At 35.7% G+C, this 16,522-nt stretch overlaps 1 protein-coding gene across 1 annotated transcript in view; it reads left to right on the top strand.

The window, feature by feature from the left end:
* The window catches only part of LOC126297812 (hippocampus abundant transcript 1 protein), a 98,561-nt gene extending 83,546 nt beyond the window's left edge, over positions 1–15,015 (top strand). Inside the window, exon 12 of the mRNA XM_049989038.1 lies at positions 6,008–15,015. Within this exon, the coding sequence (XP_049844995.1) occupies positions 6,008–6,105 (98 nt within the window). The 3' untranslated portion in view covers positions 6,106–15,015. The remainder of the gene's footprint in view (positions 1–6,007) is intronic.
* Positions 15,016–16,522: the final 1,507 nt, after the last annotated feature.

Raw genomic sequence — 16,522 nt, 5'->3', positions numbered from 1 at the left:
TATTCGAATAGTGGTGTTCACTCCCTTTTGATGTAAGCAGGTTGGTAGGTGACCCTTAGGCTGAAACACAAGAGCCTTCAGGTTGCTGATAAGAGTTGTACTCTGAGGAAGCCATGCCCGCAAACCTCTGCTACATTGAGCTAAGCAGGATTTCAAGGCACGCCTTAAGACTAGCTACTACCTGTTTGAAAAACGTTGTGTGATATTACATACAAACAGTTCCAAAAACGTTGGCTGGTATTATTTAAATCGATGTAGGAAATATGTGAAATACATTGTGATAATGGAAATTCTGTAATACACTGTTTAGAAATTTATTTTAATGTATATTTTTGGGTGGCTCCACCTCAAAGCCTTTAATTACAAGCTGTGCCTGCCTCAGACTCTCTAAAACTATATACTGCAGATAGTGACATAAGGTTCTCATAGAGTTGTCAGCATACAGCAATTTCTGGCACACAATCAATCACCATCCAACCATCCTCAGAGACCAGACATTTGTCCTTCGTCCTCTGTGCTCTTCCCTTGTAATTTCTTGAGAAATAACACTACCACTTGCCTCTCAGGTGTTTAGATATCTGTCCTCCTCTTCTGATTCTCCATCAAAAAATTGTATCTAAATATAAAATCACTTCAGAGTTATGCAGTGAAAGTTCTTCAAATTTAAATGCAAATGAAAATACTTAGTATTTATTTTCATACATTTCTTACATAAACTCTCCGAAATTTCTTTTTGAACTGAATCCACATCATTCTTTGAGTCATCTGCAAGATCATATTCCGAAAAATCAGTTTCACAATCATCAGACACATGAAGTAACTCACAAACAGTTTTGTCGTTGTGCAAGCAACACGTAGCTAAGTTGATGAAACTGAACCTGTATGCCAAAAACATGTTGCACCAAAAATCTCCACAACAAAAGAAATATACCATACATTCTTCTTCAGCATGCCTGCACCGCATAGTGCCCAATGTTAGAAATCTGATACCTACTGAGAAGTTCAGTGTAGAGGGAACTGAAAGAACACATACAGGAACATGGGGGAATATCATGAAAGCTTTTTTGTAAAATTACGAGTGATAGGCTTTCAGGCAGCTTCTACTTTTAGAAGCATAGGTACCAAAGCACTTTGCTGTATGTACATAGATGCAAAGTGTGTCCCAGTTCCATAAGGACAGCTTCAGTGAAATTCCAAACTGCAATGCTATTTTGTCCTAAGTTGTGGCACTGTGATCCTTGAAGTTTCAACAACAGTCATGTAGAAGGTAAAATGCTGCAGGAGGCATCACGGCCTTGAATGTAACAGCTCATGTCTGACACTTGTAGGACAGTGGCAGTGGAGCAGCAAGGCAACATCAAACTTTACTTTAAGTTTTGTGTTTGAGGGTGAGAATACGTTGAATCTGACCCACATACCGAGAGGCAGGTTTGTGCTCTGTGTTCCACAACCCCGCAGTCCACAAAATGATGATTTTATGTGATTTTTTGGCCAGCAAATGAATTACAGTCCTGGATCGGCCACTGTATTCACCAGATTAGACCACAGCCTACTTTTGGTTGTTCCCAAAATTGAAGTTTGCAAGTAAGAACACTGTTGCAGTGCAATTAAGGACATCCAAGAAAGCTGTACTACTAAATGCAGTTCCAAGGAAGGACTACAGTGACTGTTTCAGAACACTTGTAAAAAAATTTCAGCTGTGTCTTGATTCAGGGGGAAAGTATTTTAAATAAAAACAGTGATTTTGTACACATAATCCATGAGTTTTATTTTTCATAGCCACAGTCGTAATGGACCTGGGACACACTGTGTATTTGCAGTGTAGATTTAAAATTTCCATTAAAACTAAGGTTGATGGGTTTGTCCTTTATTTTGACTCGTTTTTTGTTCTTCTGTCTTCTTCATCATTAGCCATTTAGTCAGTATTTTCAGGCCTATGAATGAGGCTTCACACAAGTTGAAATTCAACTATGTCAAATGTCGCTTGATTGAGAACTTTCATTATATACTCATTGACATCTGATGTTGACTTATGAAGAATAACTTGTGAAAAATAGACATAGGCAAATATGCATATTCGTGTTTTCATGGCATAAAGACTGTTCCATAAATTTTCGGGTGCCCAGCCACATAAATTCAGATTCTTCTTCTAATATTTTGGCTGAATACCATCCAGCCATCTTCAGAGTGAGCCGAGGTGACTAACGCTCCAACACTTGCTCCGTCCTTGCGTATACACAGTGATTCTGTCCTCAAGTTTAAAAGGACGGAGCAAGTACTGGGGCGGCACTGATAACCCTGTCCTCTCCTTTAATGGATCAGCTAAACTTGACATTTTTGTCCTTAATCGTGGTAGTTGAAATACCTAGTTGCTAATAAAAGATCTTGCTTTGTTAGATATGAGAGACGGTACATGTCTGAACTTGGCTATTCCTCGATGGTTTTTGGAAAAGTTGTACCAGTTAAGGCTACTGTACTTGGACCCGGTGTGATCATGATATCTTGTTCATTTCTTACAGCACTTAAGTGTATCAGGGTCTGCAGTTCATGCTTAATTGCAGTGCTCCTTGTGTCAACAGTGCCAATCATGAGGATGTTTATACCAGGCATAATGACTTGTGCCTTCTTAAGTAGAACACTCTCCATAATTGTAATTAAACCTACATATACCCCAGTACTGCCATCTACCAAAGATTGTACTTTCATTTCAAAGGATTCTAACATAATAGTCAGATACACAACATTATTCATGAATTCTTCAGGGGTTTGTTTTGCCAGTAGGGTTTTACATATCTGCTTTGAGTGAAGCACAAGTCACAATGAGCACACACATCTTTGTTGCCATCAGTTTGGAGCGTTTTATCCAGACTGGCAAATTTGTCTGCAGTACATAATTCAAGCATTCATTCAGTTTACTTATTAAATGACTCCTTCATTACAAAATTCCTATGCATGAGTGAATGGACTTCAGTTTTGCATATGGCCTCACGGCAGTAATAATGTGATGCCCTTTCAGGACTGCTTTTATCTTTCTTGTAATAATTGATTACACTATTTGAGTCATGTCAGTGATCACTGCTTTTGGACAAATTTGAACTTAGAATTAATGTCAGATTTGGACCTGCATAATAAAGATTTATTATTTAAACATATTTCTGTGATGAAAGCCTGCTCAATACTCCCACTTTCCTACTTGTAATCTTCATCAAACTCTACCTTCACTTCTTGGGTAGCAAGAGACTCTAAATTTGACCTGCTTAATAAGATCCCCAAATATGCCAAAAATGTCCACATTCATTCATTCCTTCTTAAACAGTGTTGGCATTTTGCCCTCTATAGTCCTTATTTTTTATGTTGTTACTTATTTACTCAATGTTATTGACTAGTATAATTTCATGTACCACATTTGCTAACTCAACCAGAGTGGGGACCAATTGTTAGAGTACATGATGCCTGGTTTCGTCATTCCAGTAGCTGAGTGGTCAGTGTGACAAAATGTCAATCCTAAGGGCCTGGGTTCGATTCACGGCTGGGTCGGAGATTTTCTCCATTCACGGACTGGGTGTTGTGCTGTCCTAATCATCGTCATTTCATCCCCATTGACGCGCAAGTCGCCAAAGTGGCGTCAAACCGAAAGACTTGCACCAGGTAGTAGCTACCTGCTATCCTTCTTTGTGCCAAGTTGGTTGGAGGAGAACTTTTTCCATGTCCTGTAAGCTCCGTTTTCAGATGTAGTCCCAATGACAAATAATTTCCATATTTTTGTTTCTTGAAGTTTTCCCAGTGGATTGAATATTCCATCATCTTTTGTGCACGCATCAGGGATATTATCAATTCTTGTTCTAATATTTTTGCTGACAAAACTTACAGCCATTCTCAGTGGGAGACACTTGCAAGATTTGTAAATCACTTTGGATTTCAGCTTTTGAAACCAAATTCCTTGCTGCTCTTTATTCACTGTCATAGCTTGCAGTAGGACGTCTTCTTTCTGATCAATTTATTTACTTCTGCATGCAAATCATTTGACAACTCATTAAACAATGTAGGTACTAGAGCTTCCATTTCAGTTTTTCACAATTCACTACACTTGGGTTGAACAATACCTACATCAAGAGATATTTTAGTAGCTCTTCATACTTCTCAAGAAGATTCAGTTTGTGCAAATTTAGCTTAAAGATATTGACATTCTCTCACTAATCAGGCGCTTTCTAAGGTAGCTACCTCAGACGTCATTGTCCTTTTTATATTATTCTTTCCTCGGTATCTAACTTATTCTCTTTACAATCTTTCTTTGTGGTAGTAATTTTAGAATTGATGTTTTGTTCTGATTTTTCTAGATAAAATTTCTGTAAAATTGCAGTTACAGAGTTTACTCCATTCATTTCTCATTTTAAATCAGCAGATTTTCATCATTCTGTTCTAGCAATGTCGTTGGAATTTGTCTTGCCGCGGAGAGTGGCCACACAGTTTTAGGCGCCATGTCACGGATTACGCGGCCGCTCCCGCTGGAGGTTCGAGTCCTCCCCCGTGTGTGTGTGTGTGTGTGTGTGTGTGTGTGTGTGTGTGTGTGTGTGTGTGTGTGTTGTTCTTAGCATATGTTAGTTTAAGTAGTGTGTAAGCCTAGGGACCGATGACCTCAGCAGTTTGGTCTTTAGTATCAGTGATGGGCTAGATGGCTTTCACACATTTAGAAAATTATTGGATATACTGTTGTTCATTCTTTACCTTTCTGCAACATAATGTTACTAACACACTATGAAAGAAAATAATTTTGAGGAGAAAACTTTTCAAGAGGATGTTTATCAAATGATCTGTGGAGCAGGCAGCAGTTTCATTGGTGAATAATCCCAAATTCATAAAAAATAATTCAAAGAAAATGTGACTACATCATATTGGGTAGAGTGGCAAGAATGAACATTTGGTTGTGGGCTGTGTAGTAACTGGTTGGCACAAATGGAAACCCTTTGTCGTATCACTGTTCAAGGATAAAGTCCACAAACATATGCACGTACTTGCAGATTGAAGAGTGTAATTGATTGCCTCTAACTCTGTTGTTGCCAGACACAGTACTCTTCTCGCTACTTGCTGTGGACTAGGTGTTGACTAGAACTTAGCCTGGCATAGAACTGCCCTCGTGTCCATGTGTTGGCATATTTTGAGACAGGCTGCATTCAGTGGTGCAGAGAACTTACGTAGATGTTTCTTGCTACTTCATTCTCATTGGTGTGGCCAGCGATGTTCCAATAGCGAGGATCATCTTTGTGGTCTTGATAGCTGGTGCAAACACTCCTATTAACTACACCACAAAGTGTAGTACAGAAGAAATATGATAGTTGTGTTGGTATAGCTATGGAAATTTCTTTTAGCAGTAAAATCTTCAGTTTCACCATTTAATACTTTGGAAATAGGGATTTGTTTATTCAGAAGTCCAAGTTCCTGTACCATTTTTATTGTTTCATCTCGTTTCAGTGATGGAATCACTGTGACAGGTAGTTCTTACTGAAAACAGTTGTAAATCTGTGTCTGTAATCTAGGAATCACCACCAATCTGTGGTTTATATAGGTCTTACAGTGTTGTTATTGAGAGCCCTTTAGTCATTTACAGCATAGTATACAATAAATGGTCTTATATTTTGTATAACACTCTGTGAATTGCAGTAGTTTGAAATCACAGTTGCAAGTAATAATATAATACTGTTATTGACTCTTTATTCCAGTAATTCCTTTAATAAATAATGATTTTTCATCATAGTGTTTAGTACTGGCATCATAGTCTGTAACATTGCAGACACTGTTCTTAAGTTCATGTGTGTGTGCCCTTTCATTTGGTTTATTTTACAAGGGGCTACACTGAATAGAAGCAGTAGAAGATGTAGAACCTACATTACTCCTATTTTTTTTAAAAAAAACACTCATATTTAAAACACAGAAGTTAATTATTATTACCATATCAACCTTCTGGTTTCTACTTTTTGGATATAATGACAAAATTTAATTTTTTTTCCAGGTCTCTCAATGGAGGTGCATTATGAAGTAGAGCGTAGCAAAAAGCACGATGGAGTGAGTCCTCTGTCACCACTTGTTGACAATTCTGCCATCCTGTAGCATAAGTGAAAGAAAAAGATGATGGCTTTGGTGCAAGGACTAGTACTGTTTCTTTGATTTTACAGAAGATAAATTGTTTGTCTGTTTCCAAACACATAAAATTTTGCTGTATCACTATCCTGTGTACAGTATTCGTATTGAATACTACACTACATGTTAATTGTAATTGTTTTCTGTCTTGTTTGTGTAAAAATAATGAATACATATTGTGTTCATTATACCAAGGAAATGTTTTATGGCAAATAACTGTTGTAAGAAAACTTTCAAGAACTGTTTATTAGCCCTGACATGGTGAGTCTACTTACAACAAAGTTGTTACGTGAATTCTGTGGTTGGCACTGAGTGAATTGGACTGACCGATTGGCTCTCTATACAATATATGAGAAATTTTCCTGCCTATTGAAGAAAGTCAAATCACTTTGATCCAAGTGGAGTCATGTGGTCTTTGCACCAAAGTGTTTTTTAATGTGTATTAAACAAAGTAGCTGGTGTGTATGAAACTATTTCTACTGTGGTGTACATACTAAAAGTTAGGTGTAATATTTCACAAAAAAAGTGAAAATTTCAGGTTTTGTGTTGGGACTTGCACAGAAAGTAAAAATGGATGATATTGTATGTAATATGTTCTGAGCACAGTATTGTGTAGTACAAAATGATGTTTGAGCAGAAATTCAGAGTGGTTTTAATGATCCCTGTACTTCTTTTTCTTTGTTTGTTGTTGTTGTTGTTGAAGTTGTTGTTGTTGCGGCTGTTGTTATTACTGTTGTTGTTGGCTTTAGTCCAATTTAAAAAAAAAATGTTATTTACAGTCTGTCTGAACCTGTTGTTACTGTGAAAGTACTTACCTCCTCATTTGCCCTCTAGAGAGGAGAACTGAAGTTACTGATTGCAACCCACAGAACAGATATAATGTGCAGTTCAGGTGGCAGGTTCTATATACAACATTTAAATACTGTTAATAGTTTGGTGTGTTTGTTTCAGGTATGAAAGAAATGTCAGACAAGTGTGCACAACAGTAAATGCTAATAGTCATTCAGTATTTAAATGATATGAGAGTGGTGATGTGTAGGTGGATGTCCCTAAATTAGATGAGTTTAGTTTGCGATAATACTACCACCAAAGCTGTTATTGTACTTACTGCAGTATATTTATCTTATTTGTTGTGTTAGAAGAGGACTCTTCCATTGTACGTACAAGAAAATGATAAAGTAGTGAGCGATATCACAAGATGTGTCTATGTAGTAAAATTGTAGTTAAAAAGCTGCAGTGATTTGAAAAGAATGGGAATTTGATGGAATGAAACTGGGAGAAAAAGAGCATTTAGTATCTCAGATTGGGCTTTAATCCAGGTATAATAAGAAACAAATCATTTTGAGACTGATTTACTAGTTTTATAATTGATTGTATTATACGTTACCGATTTCAGTAAAACGTATTGTAAGACGATTTTACATATGAAGACACTGTGGTATTGATTGCATTTATTGTTCAGTAAGGAAATAAAAATTGGCATCCTGGGAATAAATAACTGCCTAATATTTCTTTGCACTAATTTTTCTTAATGTGGCATGATGTGCTCATTTGTTTAGCATCGTGTTTCCACCAACCATCTAATTACTTTCTGTGTTTTAAATATTAGTTGTAGGCATTGTTTGCATAAAATTATGTAATGCAAGGTTTGTCAACAGTCTAAGACTTGACACAGTTCAGGAGCATTATACTTAGGAGGAAGCACATAATAGCACTTCAGTGTGGCATCCATTTATAATAAGGTGTTAATATGCTAGACATTGTATTCTGTCAGCCATATCTTACAAGGAGTCCTCTGTTCTAAAATCATCTTCACTTTTATTCAAGTTAATTATTTGTACCTATAAGCAACCTGGAAATAAACAAGGAGTTGGCAGTAGCCTAAAATGTAAAAAGAGGTAGGTTCTACTGTTATTGCACACCCATCACTTTATTGTAACTCTGTTGTGGAATATAATTGATACAGTGTAAGTACAAAAAGTAAGCACCAATAGAAGAAAGAAAAATGTCATATTAAGGAAAATACATTTTATGTGTTATATGTGGAAATTTTCTTTTCTGTGTTAGCACTTACTGTTACAGTGTATCAGTTGTAAGTCTCTAAGAAACAGTGTTTGTGAGCAACTAAAGTGACATGATACTGATGAAATGTTGAATCAAAAATATCTTCAGCCATCTATGTTTCCAATTTTATTTTATTTTTACTATCAGTGTTGGCGTTACACTGAACGATGTGTAGGAAGACTCCTACCTCTTGTACAAACAAAATAGGGGCCATAATACACTCACTGGTATCCATAGACTTCTTTTTAACAAAGTGATCCCTTTGATCACCACTCCCAAATTCATGTTGCCTGGCCTGTATTTCAACTGTACAATCGATGGGATACTTCTACATGTTGGTCAGGGGGCCTGAAGATGGCATAGTGTAATGCTGAAAGTGGTAGCAAAAATAAAATAAAATTGGAAATGTAGACAGCAGAAGATGTTTTTGATTTGACATTTTATATTGAACAGCTGAGGTTGCGCAACTATCCTGTATAAAGATGAATTTATAGAGACGTAATACTGATCAGTCTCAGTGTTATGTGCACACACTTTATTTTAGCCATCCAACATTTTGGTCTCTGTGTGCAAAGTGTGCTTTTGTTCTCATACTACTTAATGTCAACTAGAAGGACAACTTTCATTGTTTCATCTGGTAAACAGTGGAAATGCTATCCATAGAAGATTCTAAACCTGAATCAATATAAAATTTTGTAACTGTAACTTTGTCCCGTTTTCAATTTTTTATGCCTTTCTTTCAAGATATAGAAATGACTATAACAGTCAGTCGACTTTTTGCACATATTCATTGAATATGATTTTTGTTAAAATTGCGATCATAAGCAAAACAGTCAATTGATATTCTAATAGAAATATCAAAATGTAAAGATTGAAACTGGTGCATTTATGTAGCTGAAACTCAATCAGTATTTCGTGAAGCCACCATGTGCTTTAGCACATTGTAATGGTACATCAGAAAAACATTGTGTGTAGTCATTAAGTACTTATCTCCCAGGGTGCTTCACTGGTAATGACTATTGCAAGATATACATTGATAATGCTATGTAACCATATTTGTTCAAGAAGGCATATAATGCATCATTGATTTTATTCAACTCTGTGTGAATGTCTTTAATGGCTTCTCAAGGGACAGATAGTGTGCCAGCAGTGCAGATACTGTGTTATGGAACCTTACTTATTTACTTCTATCGGTATGTCAAATTGCAATTAATTCAGTGATCTTCTGCCGATTCCTTTATGATCATGCATCTTTTCTACAAATATATAATTCTAAAAGTTTTCCAGTAATGAACACGAATGACTCCATATTATTGTGTTATTAAATGCTCCTCCCACATATTCAGATTTACATGTAGGAAGACAATGATGTTGAGCATATTCCGTACTTATAGAACATGTATTAAGAATTGAGAGTTCTGTTTTTTTTTTTTTTTTTTTTTTTTTTTTGCCCCCCCAAGCATTTTTGTCCCATATTCAAGCGTCTCTTAAAGTTCTGAACATCTGCTTTTCACCATGTGTAGATCAACTGACATATTTAGATTTGTAATCCTATTTTCATTTCTGAACTCCATCACACTTGTGAAACTGTTAACCTGGTATCATGTTGTAATGAAGGGGGAAATAATCTTATTTGCAGTACAGAAACATGCTCACTTCTGCTACATGTTCTTTTGATCTCATTCTGGACTACCAAGCGAGGTGGCGCAGTGGTTAGCACAGTGGACTCGCATTCGGGAGGACGTCGGTTCAGTCCCGCGTCCAGCCATCCTTATTTAAGTTTTCCATGATTTCCCTAAATTGCTCTAGGCAAGTGCTGGGGTGGTTCCTTTGAAAGGGCATGGTCGACTTCCTTCCCTGTCCTTCTCTAATCCGAGGGGACCGATGACCTCACTGTTTGGTCTCTTCCCCCAAACAACCACATCCCAACCGTTCTGGACTGACATAGTACTGTTTTATGTCTCCCCCAGATATACTCTAAAGCATTTAGATGCACTTTATTTTTATGCTGCTTGATAACGAATTTCTAGCAAATTATTAATGGCTTATTGCCCCCCTCCCCCAAAGCAGTATTTCCGTTGTGCATAAAGCACAGTATGTGGCACATACTATTATTCGAAAGTAGCTTATAGTGTTATATTTTTCCCATTGTTTATCGTGCTTACAGCTTGAGTTAATCACATATTTCTGATGATTTATTCTCAATTTCAAGCAGAATACTGACTTGGGTGCCATTTTTAGAACATAATTTGTTTTGCAGTGTATGTGACAGTGAAGATATGACATAAACCAAAGTATACAGAATATTAAATATAGTGTAAGACTTTCCTGGCAGTAAAAAGTGATGGACTGTGTCATTTTACTTGACCAAAAATTGTGTCACAGAGCAATTCTTTCGAAGCAGTGTTGCATAAGTATTTAGTATTTGGCTGTGAATTTCTTCATTTATAACTTATATTGGTTAAAATTTCATTCTACATTTTATTTTTATTTTCATGAATGTAAAATGCAGATACCTATGAACAGTGTTAACCTACCAAACATGAAATACGTGATTCTCTCTCTCTCTCTCTCTCTCTCTCTCTCTCTCTCTCTCTCTCTCTCTCTCTCTCTCTCTTTCTTTCTCTCTTTCCCCCTCCCTCCCTCTATCCACACTTTTACTTTCACTTGTTTATGTTTTGGACCTTAAAACATTTACTTTATGCTGGAGAAATTGCTTCCTTGTTTAAATCCTTATACGGACTTATAACAGCTGAGTCAGTAATGGAAAACATTAATGAAGCAGTGCCTTTACAATTTCAAGATAAATAATAGTGGGCATTCTGTCCTGAATGGGAGTGATAAATAAATAATATCAGATTCAACAGTGCCTGGCATTAGAAAACGAAGATGTCACGAAAACATTTTCTGTCTAGAGTAAGCTGAATTCATTCTGTCCTGAATGGGAGTGATAAATAAATAATATCAGATTCAACAGTGCCTGGCATTAGAAAACGAAGATGTCACGAAAACATTTTCTGTCTAGAGTAAGCTGAATTTATTATAATATTATGTGTTGACAATGAATGACATTGAAATCATAATCTGATCTGCTTTCATACAATACTTTTTGCATGTAACAACTTCAGTATGTGAGATGCAAATTAATAAGGGTGTACTACAGGTTGATGCTTGAGCAAGCACACAGTATTTTCCTTCAGTATAGTCAGTGATTCTGTCAAGTCTTATTGGAAACTGTGTTGCCATTTTATGATTGTGCAAACGAGTGCTCTGTCTAAGTGGTCATGAATGAGATTGGAAATGTGTTTTGTTAGCTAAAACTATCTTAAAACAGCAGAGTTTTGTGAGGATTTATTGTTATAGTAAAGTTCACATGTGCTTGAATGGTGTTTAGGAAGTCGAGGAATATCATGTGTTTGAAGGTATGTTTTTGAGGGCAAGTCATGTTTGCCAGCTATGCTCTGAAGATAAATACAAGTTAAAGAGTTAGGTACAATGTTTTTGTTTACTCTTCAGATCTACCTCTGCAGGTTGAAATCTTTTAGTTTTACATATATTCAACAAGTAAAATTACTTTCATTGCATTAAAAATAATAATAATCTGCTAAAATTTGTGAAAGGTTTTGTTTGTGTTTCCAGTTTCAATCTCAAGCTCACAAATATGACATTCATCAAAACAAGAATTAACCTAAGCATTTCGTCATATGCATTTGATAATTTTTTTTGCAGCTAGAAAAATCAGTCTCAGTTTTGCTTTTAGAATTCAGTAGTAAAGAAAAATTTATAACTGGCAACAAATAGTAGTAAAGGGCAACTGCACTACAAATTGTGGTGAAGATAGAATATCTGTGCAAAAATAACATGAGATAGTAGACATGATTGAAGCTCACAGTGATTTTTAAAATCCTGAGAATATGTAGACCAAAGAAATGGAGAGAGAACAGACAAAAGGTAGTGTAAAGTAAGAATAATGTGTTACATAAGAGGGTACCTTCATAATAATTTTTAATAATAAGGAAAACATAATTTTGTTACTTCTGTCTTGACTTAGACTAATTCAGCACCAATTCTTCTGTTGGAAACTTTGCCTCAGCTCTGCTAAAGTTACATTGACAGCAGGACAACATATGTTAAATCTACAATAATTAGACATGATTTTTAAAACCAAAGTTATCCTTTGGTCTAGAAGATGTATGCAGCTAGTAGAGCCATCAATGTTCAGTTCATAATTTGCCACACACGAAAGTTCAACTTGCGGGTTTCGTTGCGTTCAACGGCCTGTATAGTTAGTATTTACAGTGTGTCAATGAGTTAAATGGATGTGAAATTTGCAAGCTACTGGAGGAAATCAACTTTACAGCCATATTTATCAAACAGTAATGTATACAGTTCAAGCATAGTGGGAATAGCTTTGTTGTTTCTTTCTGTTTAGTGTTGATAATCTTTTGGTCATTGTAAGAAAATTTAGTTAGGTATGCAGTTTAAGATACATTTGTTTATGCATTAAGTATGAAACCAGAGTATGAGTTTTCTTTTGTCCAGTTATCCAGTTTTATTCTGTGATAAAGTTCTTGTGAATATAACATTTTTATTTCAGAACAATAAGTAATGTATGCAAAGGGTAAGATTTAAGATGTGCAGTTGAGCTAAGGAAGTAGAAATGTAACATATTTTGGCCTAAATGTCAGTCATCCTCATTTCAAGATAATTTGTTATTCACATCGGCATATTATGGAAACATTTCCCTCTGTAGTTTCAATAATTTTTGATGGACTAGAGAAGCATGCATATTTTTGAGTTCATTAACTTAAAATACCACAGAGTTTTGGCACTGCATAAAAATGTTGGTGCACTGTTTCACTTATGAGTGTGAAACACCCCTTTTGGTAACACTAAATAAGATGTATAAAATGACCTAATTTGATTATCCAAGTGTAGATGAGCCATATTCAGAGTGATGTTACATATTTCCGCTGGCAATAGCAAAATCACGTAGGAAACTATTAAAATGATCTCTAATGTTCCATAATAGAGGAAAAAATTAGCTGCAGGTAGCAGTAGTGATTTTAAACAATAAATATCAGATTCTACATTTGTATACTTAATTGAATGTTTTGCAAATCATAAGAAATCATCATTTTTCATTCATTTAAATAAGGAATGATAAATAGTTCATGACTAGCTGTTTTCTTTTATTAGTGTTGTTTGACATTATAGTATTATTTTGTTTTGATCTCTTTTTGTTGCAGTTGGTAACAAAAATTATTTTAATGTTGAAGTAAATGTATAGTATTCTATTTACATAGCTAAATTTGCAGCCTCTAAACAGAACTTGTTTTTTAATTTGTTCGTGATCTCTTCGAAGCCCAAATTTTTCGTGAGATAGTTATTTAGTGAGACCACTTTGAAATAAAACTTTAGTATTGGAGAACGTGTATAATTTGGACATGGCCAATGTAAGACATTTTCTTGTGTTGTAATTTTAACATCACAAAACTGGTCAACTCCTTTTGGAGTGTAAAATGCAAAATTAAATACTGTAATTTTTTCTTAAACTATCAAGCTTAAACAGATTAGAGAAGAAGGATATGAGTGAGAAGTAGAGGAAATTACTTGCTGGAACCTTTCCCTCTTTTTATTGTTACCCATCCTTACTTACTCCTCTGCCCAATTTTTATTTCATTTTTGTATTACTTTTGGTTATTACTTTTCTTTAAATGACTTACAAGTATTTATATTATGGCTTCTGACTTTAAATACTGTGCTGTATTTATTGTTAAATTTTTAAAGAACTGGTGTTGTGTGTGCTCTTCTTTCATTAAAATTTTAGTGTTTTGCTTTTCTTTGAGAATATGTCTTTGGTGATAGTTTACTAGTAAAGTTTCTTATCAAATTATGTTTATTTCTTGCCAGAATACATAGCACGAAAAATGTGGTATTAAGCTTCTCTTAAGGCATTCTTGTGTATCTCGTTTGGGCTTCCACAGATCAGGCAGTAAATTTGTGTGTTGCCAGTTTGCCTTCACTCATTTTCGCATTGATCTTAATATGACAGTATTGTTACAGCCAGCTTAACCATATGAGTTGATGTTTACATTCAAATACAGAATTGCTTACTATTGATGTAAATGGACATGTTTCAACTGTTTTTAGTATTTTAACTGTGTGATATTTTTGTTAACTTTGTTTCTGTAGGTATGCTTTTTCAGTATTATATCATGTTCACCTGTTTTGCACATTGAATATCTGTAACAAGACAGTAGCAGAATAAGGTGATGCACAGTGTGGTGTTTCATAAGTGGAATTAGGCGTGGGATCTTTCCATCAGATGGAGTTACACGTTCAAAGTATGTGTACAGTCTGACTGTTATACAGAATTGTCATCCTGTGTAACAAGTAGTATTTGGTAACTAAACTTTATGACTGTTGCAGAGAAAGTAAATTGACCTATTTTTATGACAGTACCAGTATTAATGTTGTGATTGTATCTGATACATTATTGTCATGGTTGTGGCTCCAATTTTATTTTAAAAGATATTGAAACAGAGAGGCAATATGTGTAAATAATATAATGTGTGCTTAATATAATGGTAAATAGCATTTATGAGTGACTGCTTTTTCATAAACATCTGCATTTCTATTGCATAATAATCACCAATTTTTAAATCCAAGGAGCAGTCATTTTTAGTTCAGTATACTGAAGTGTCTTCCTCAATGTATCAGATTAGTCATTGAGTGCAATTATTAACTCAAATTATATGTAATCAAAATAGGTATCACAGGATTCTCAAATAAATGACAAGCCTTTTATTTTCATTGTAATGGTTTATTTTTTATTTCCTTGCATTATTTTCTTTACTCAATCAGCAGTGCAACATCACGTGAGAAAGTGTGTGTGTGTGTGTGTGTGTGTGTGTGTGTGTGTGTGTGTTTATTGGCTATAGGGTTTGCAAAAGTCTATTTTTTTTATTGGAATGTACTTCCATGAAATTAATGTCTAATGTCATTGCAAGTTTTTGTTTGGGTTCACCACCTGAATGATGTGTGTTGTAAAAGATGAATTGCTTTTGTTTTGTACAAATGACCAATTGTGTATACTACTTGAATAAAATGAAATAATTGGTACTTGAGAAGAACTTTGTAGTGCCGTACAAAGACATCTTGTAAATGTGTTGTCTAGGAATAAAATTCACCTAAAATTTTGTCTACCAGAAGTATTTTCTTCCTATGCACATCAGATTCCTAATTAATTTTACTATTTGTCGGTGGTTATAAGTTTTTCAATTGACATCGACAAATTATAGTCTGAACAACTCCTGTTGACGTGTTGTTGCTACTGAAATGAAAACAGTGTGTTCCATGCTTGCCAGATGCTGTGTGTTTTTCATCTCATACCAGTTGAAGCTTCAAAGGTTACAAAATAACAAAACTTCTAAATTGTAACTAGAAACGTATGTGTGCTTTCTATAAGAAGGGTGTTAAAACCAAAAATTGTATTCTGAGGGAATTTTGGTTTGAACTTTTCACAAACATGGCAAATTGAATAATTATGAAAAAATACACTCATTGCCACCAGTATGGCTACACCTAGGATGACAAGGTGGATTGTGTGTTGGCAGCCATGTAGATGGTAGCTCACATATGAAATGATTACATTTTAAGCTGCGAAAGACCTACATATATTGCACTACACAGTAGCAAAATGTACATGTTAGTGTGGCATCGGGGCCCCCACGGTTGCGAATACAAGTGTCCAGACATCATGGCACTGAATTGTACAGATCTTGGATGTAGCCCTGTAATATTCCATCGCATGCTGCTTGCACTGCGGCACACAGATTGGTGGTTGGAGATGGAGTCCTAATGACACGCTCCATGCTACCCCACAAATCCTCGGTGGGAGAAAGATCTGACTATGCCACTGGCTGTGGCAGATTATCCACAGCTGCAGGTCATGCTTGGCATGTGGCAGCAATATGAGGACAAGAGATGTCTTATCAAAACCTGGTATTGTCACGGGCATTCATAAGAGCAGAGCTACTGGTTGCAGGACCTCATCCATGGCACAGAGCCCATTATGGGGCACAGTAGGACATTGCTATAGACACTGTTGTTCCAAGTTGGCAGGATGTGTGATGGGAGACCACAAACCACTCTTCGCACTGCTCATCACTGTCACTCCAGTTGTGGACTCGGTGGTTGTCACATCCGATACAGGAACAGGACTCATTCAAAAGATGACCCATTGCCAGTCTGCAGGGGCTTATGTCCATCGGTCATTGCCAACATCAAGGGTGTTCAGTCATTGCCAACATCAAGGGTG

The sequence above is a fragment of the Schistocerca gregaria genome, chromosome X (genome assembly GCF_023897955.1).
Source record: "Schistocerca gregaria isolate iqSchGreg1 chromosome X, iqSchGreg1.2, whole genome shotgun sequence".
NCBI lineage: Eukaryota > Metazoa > Arthropoda > Insecta > Orthoptera > Acrididae > Schistocerca > Schistocerca gregaria.
The sequence above is the reverse complement of the archived record's forward strand: the minus strand, read 5'-3'. Positions and strand labels throughout refer to the sequence as shown.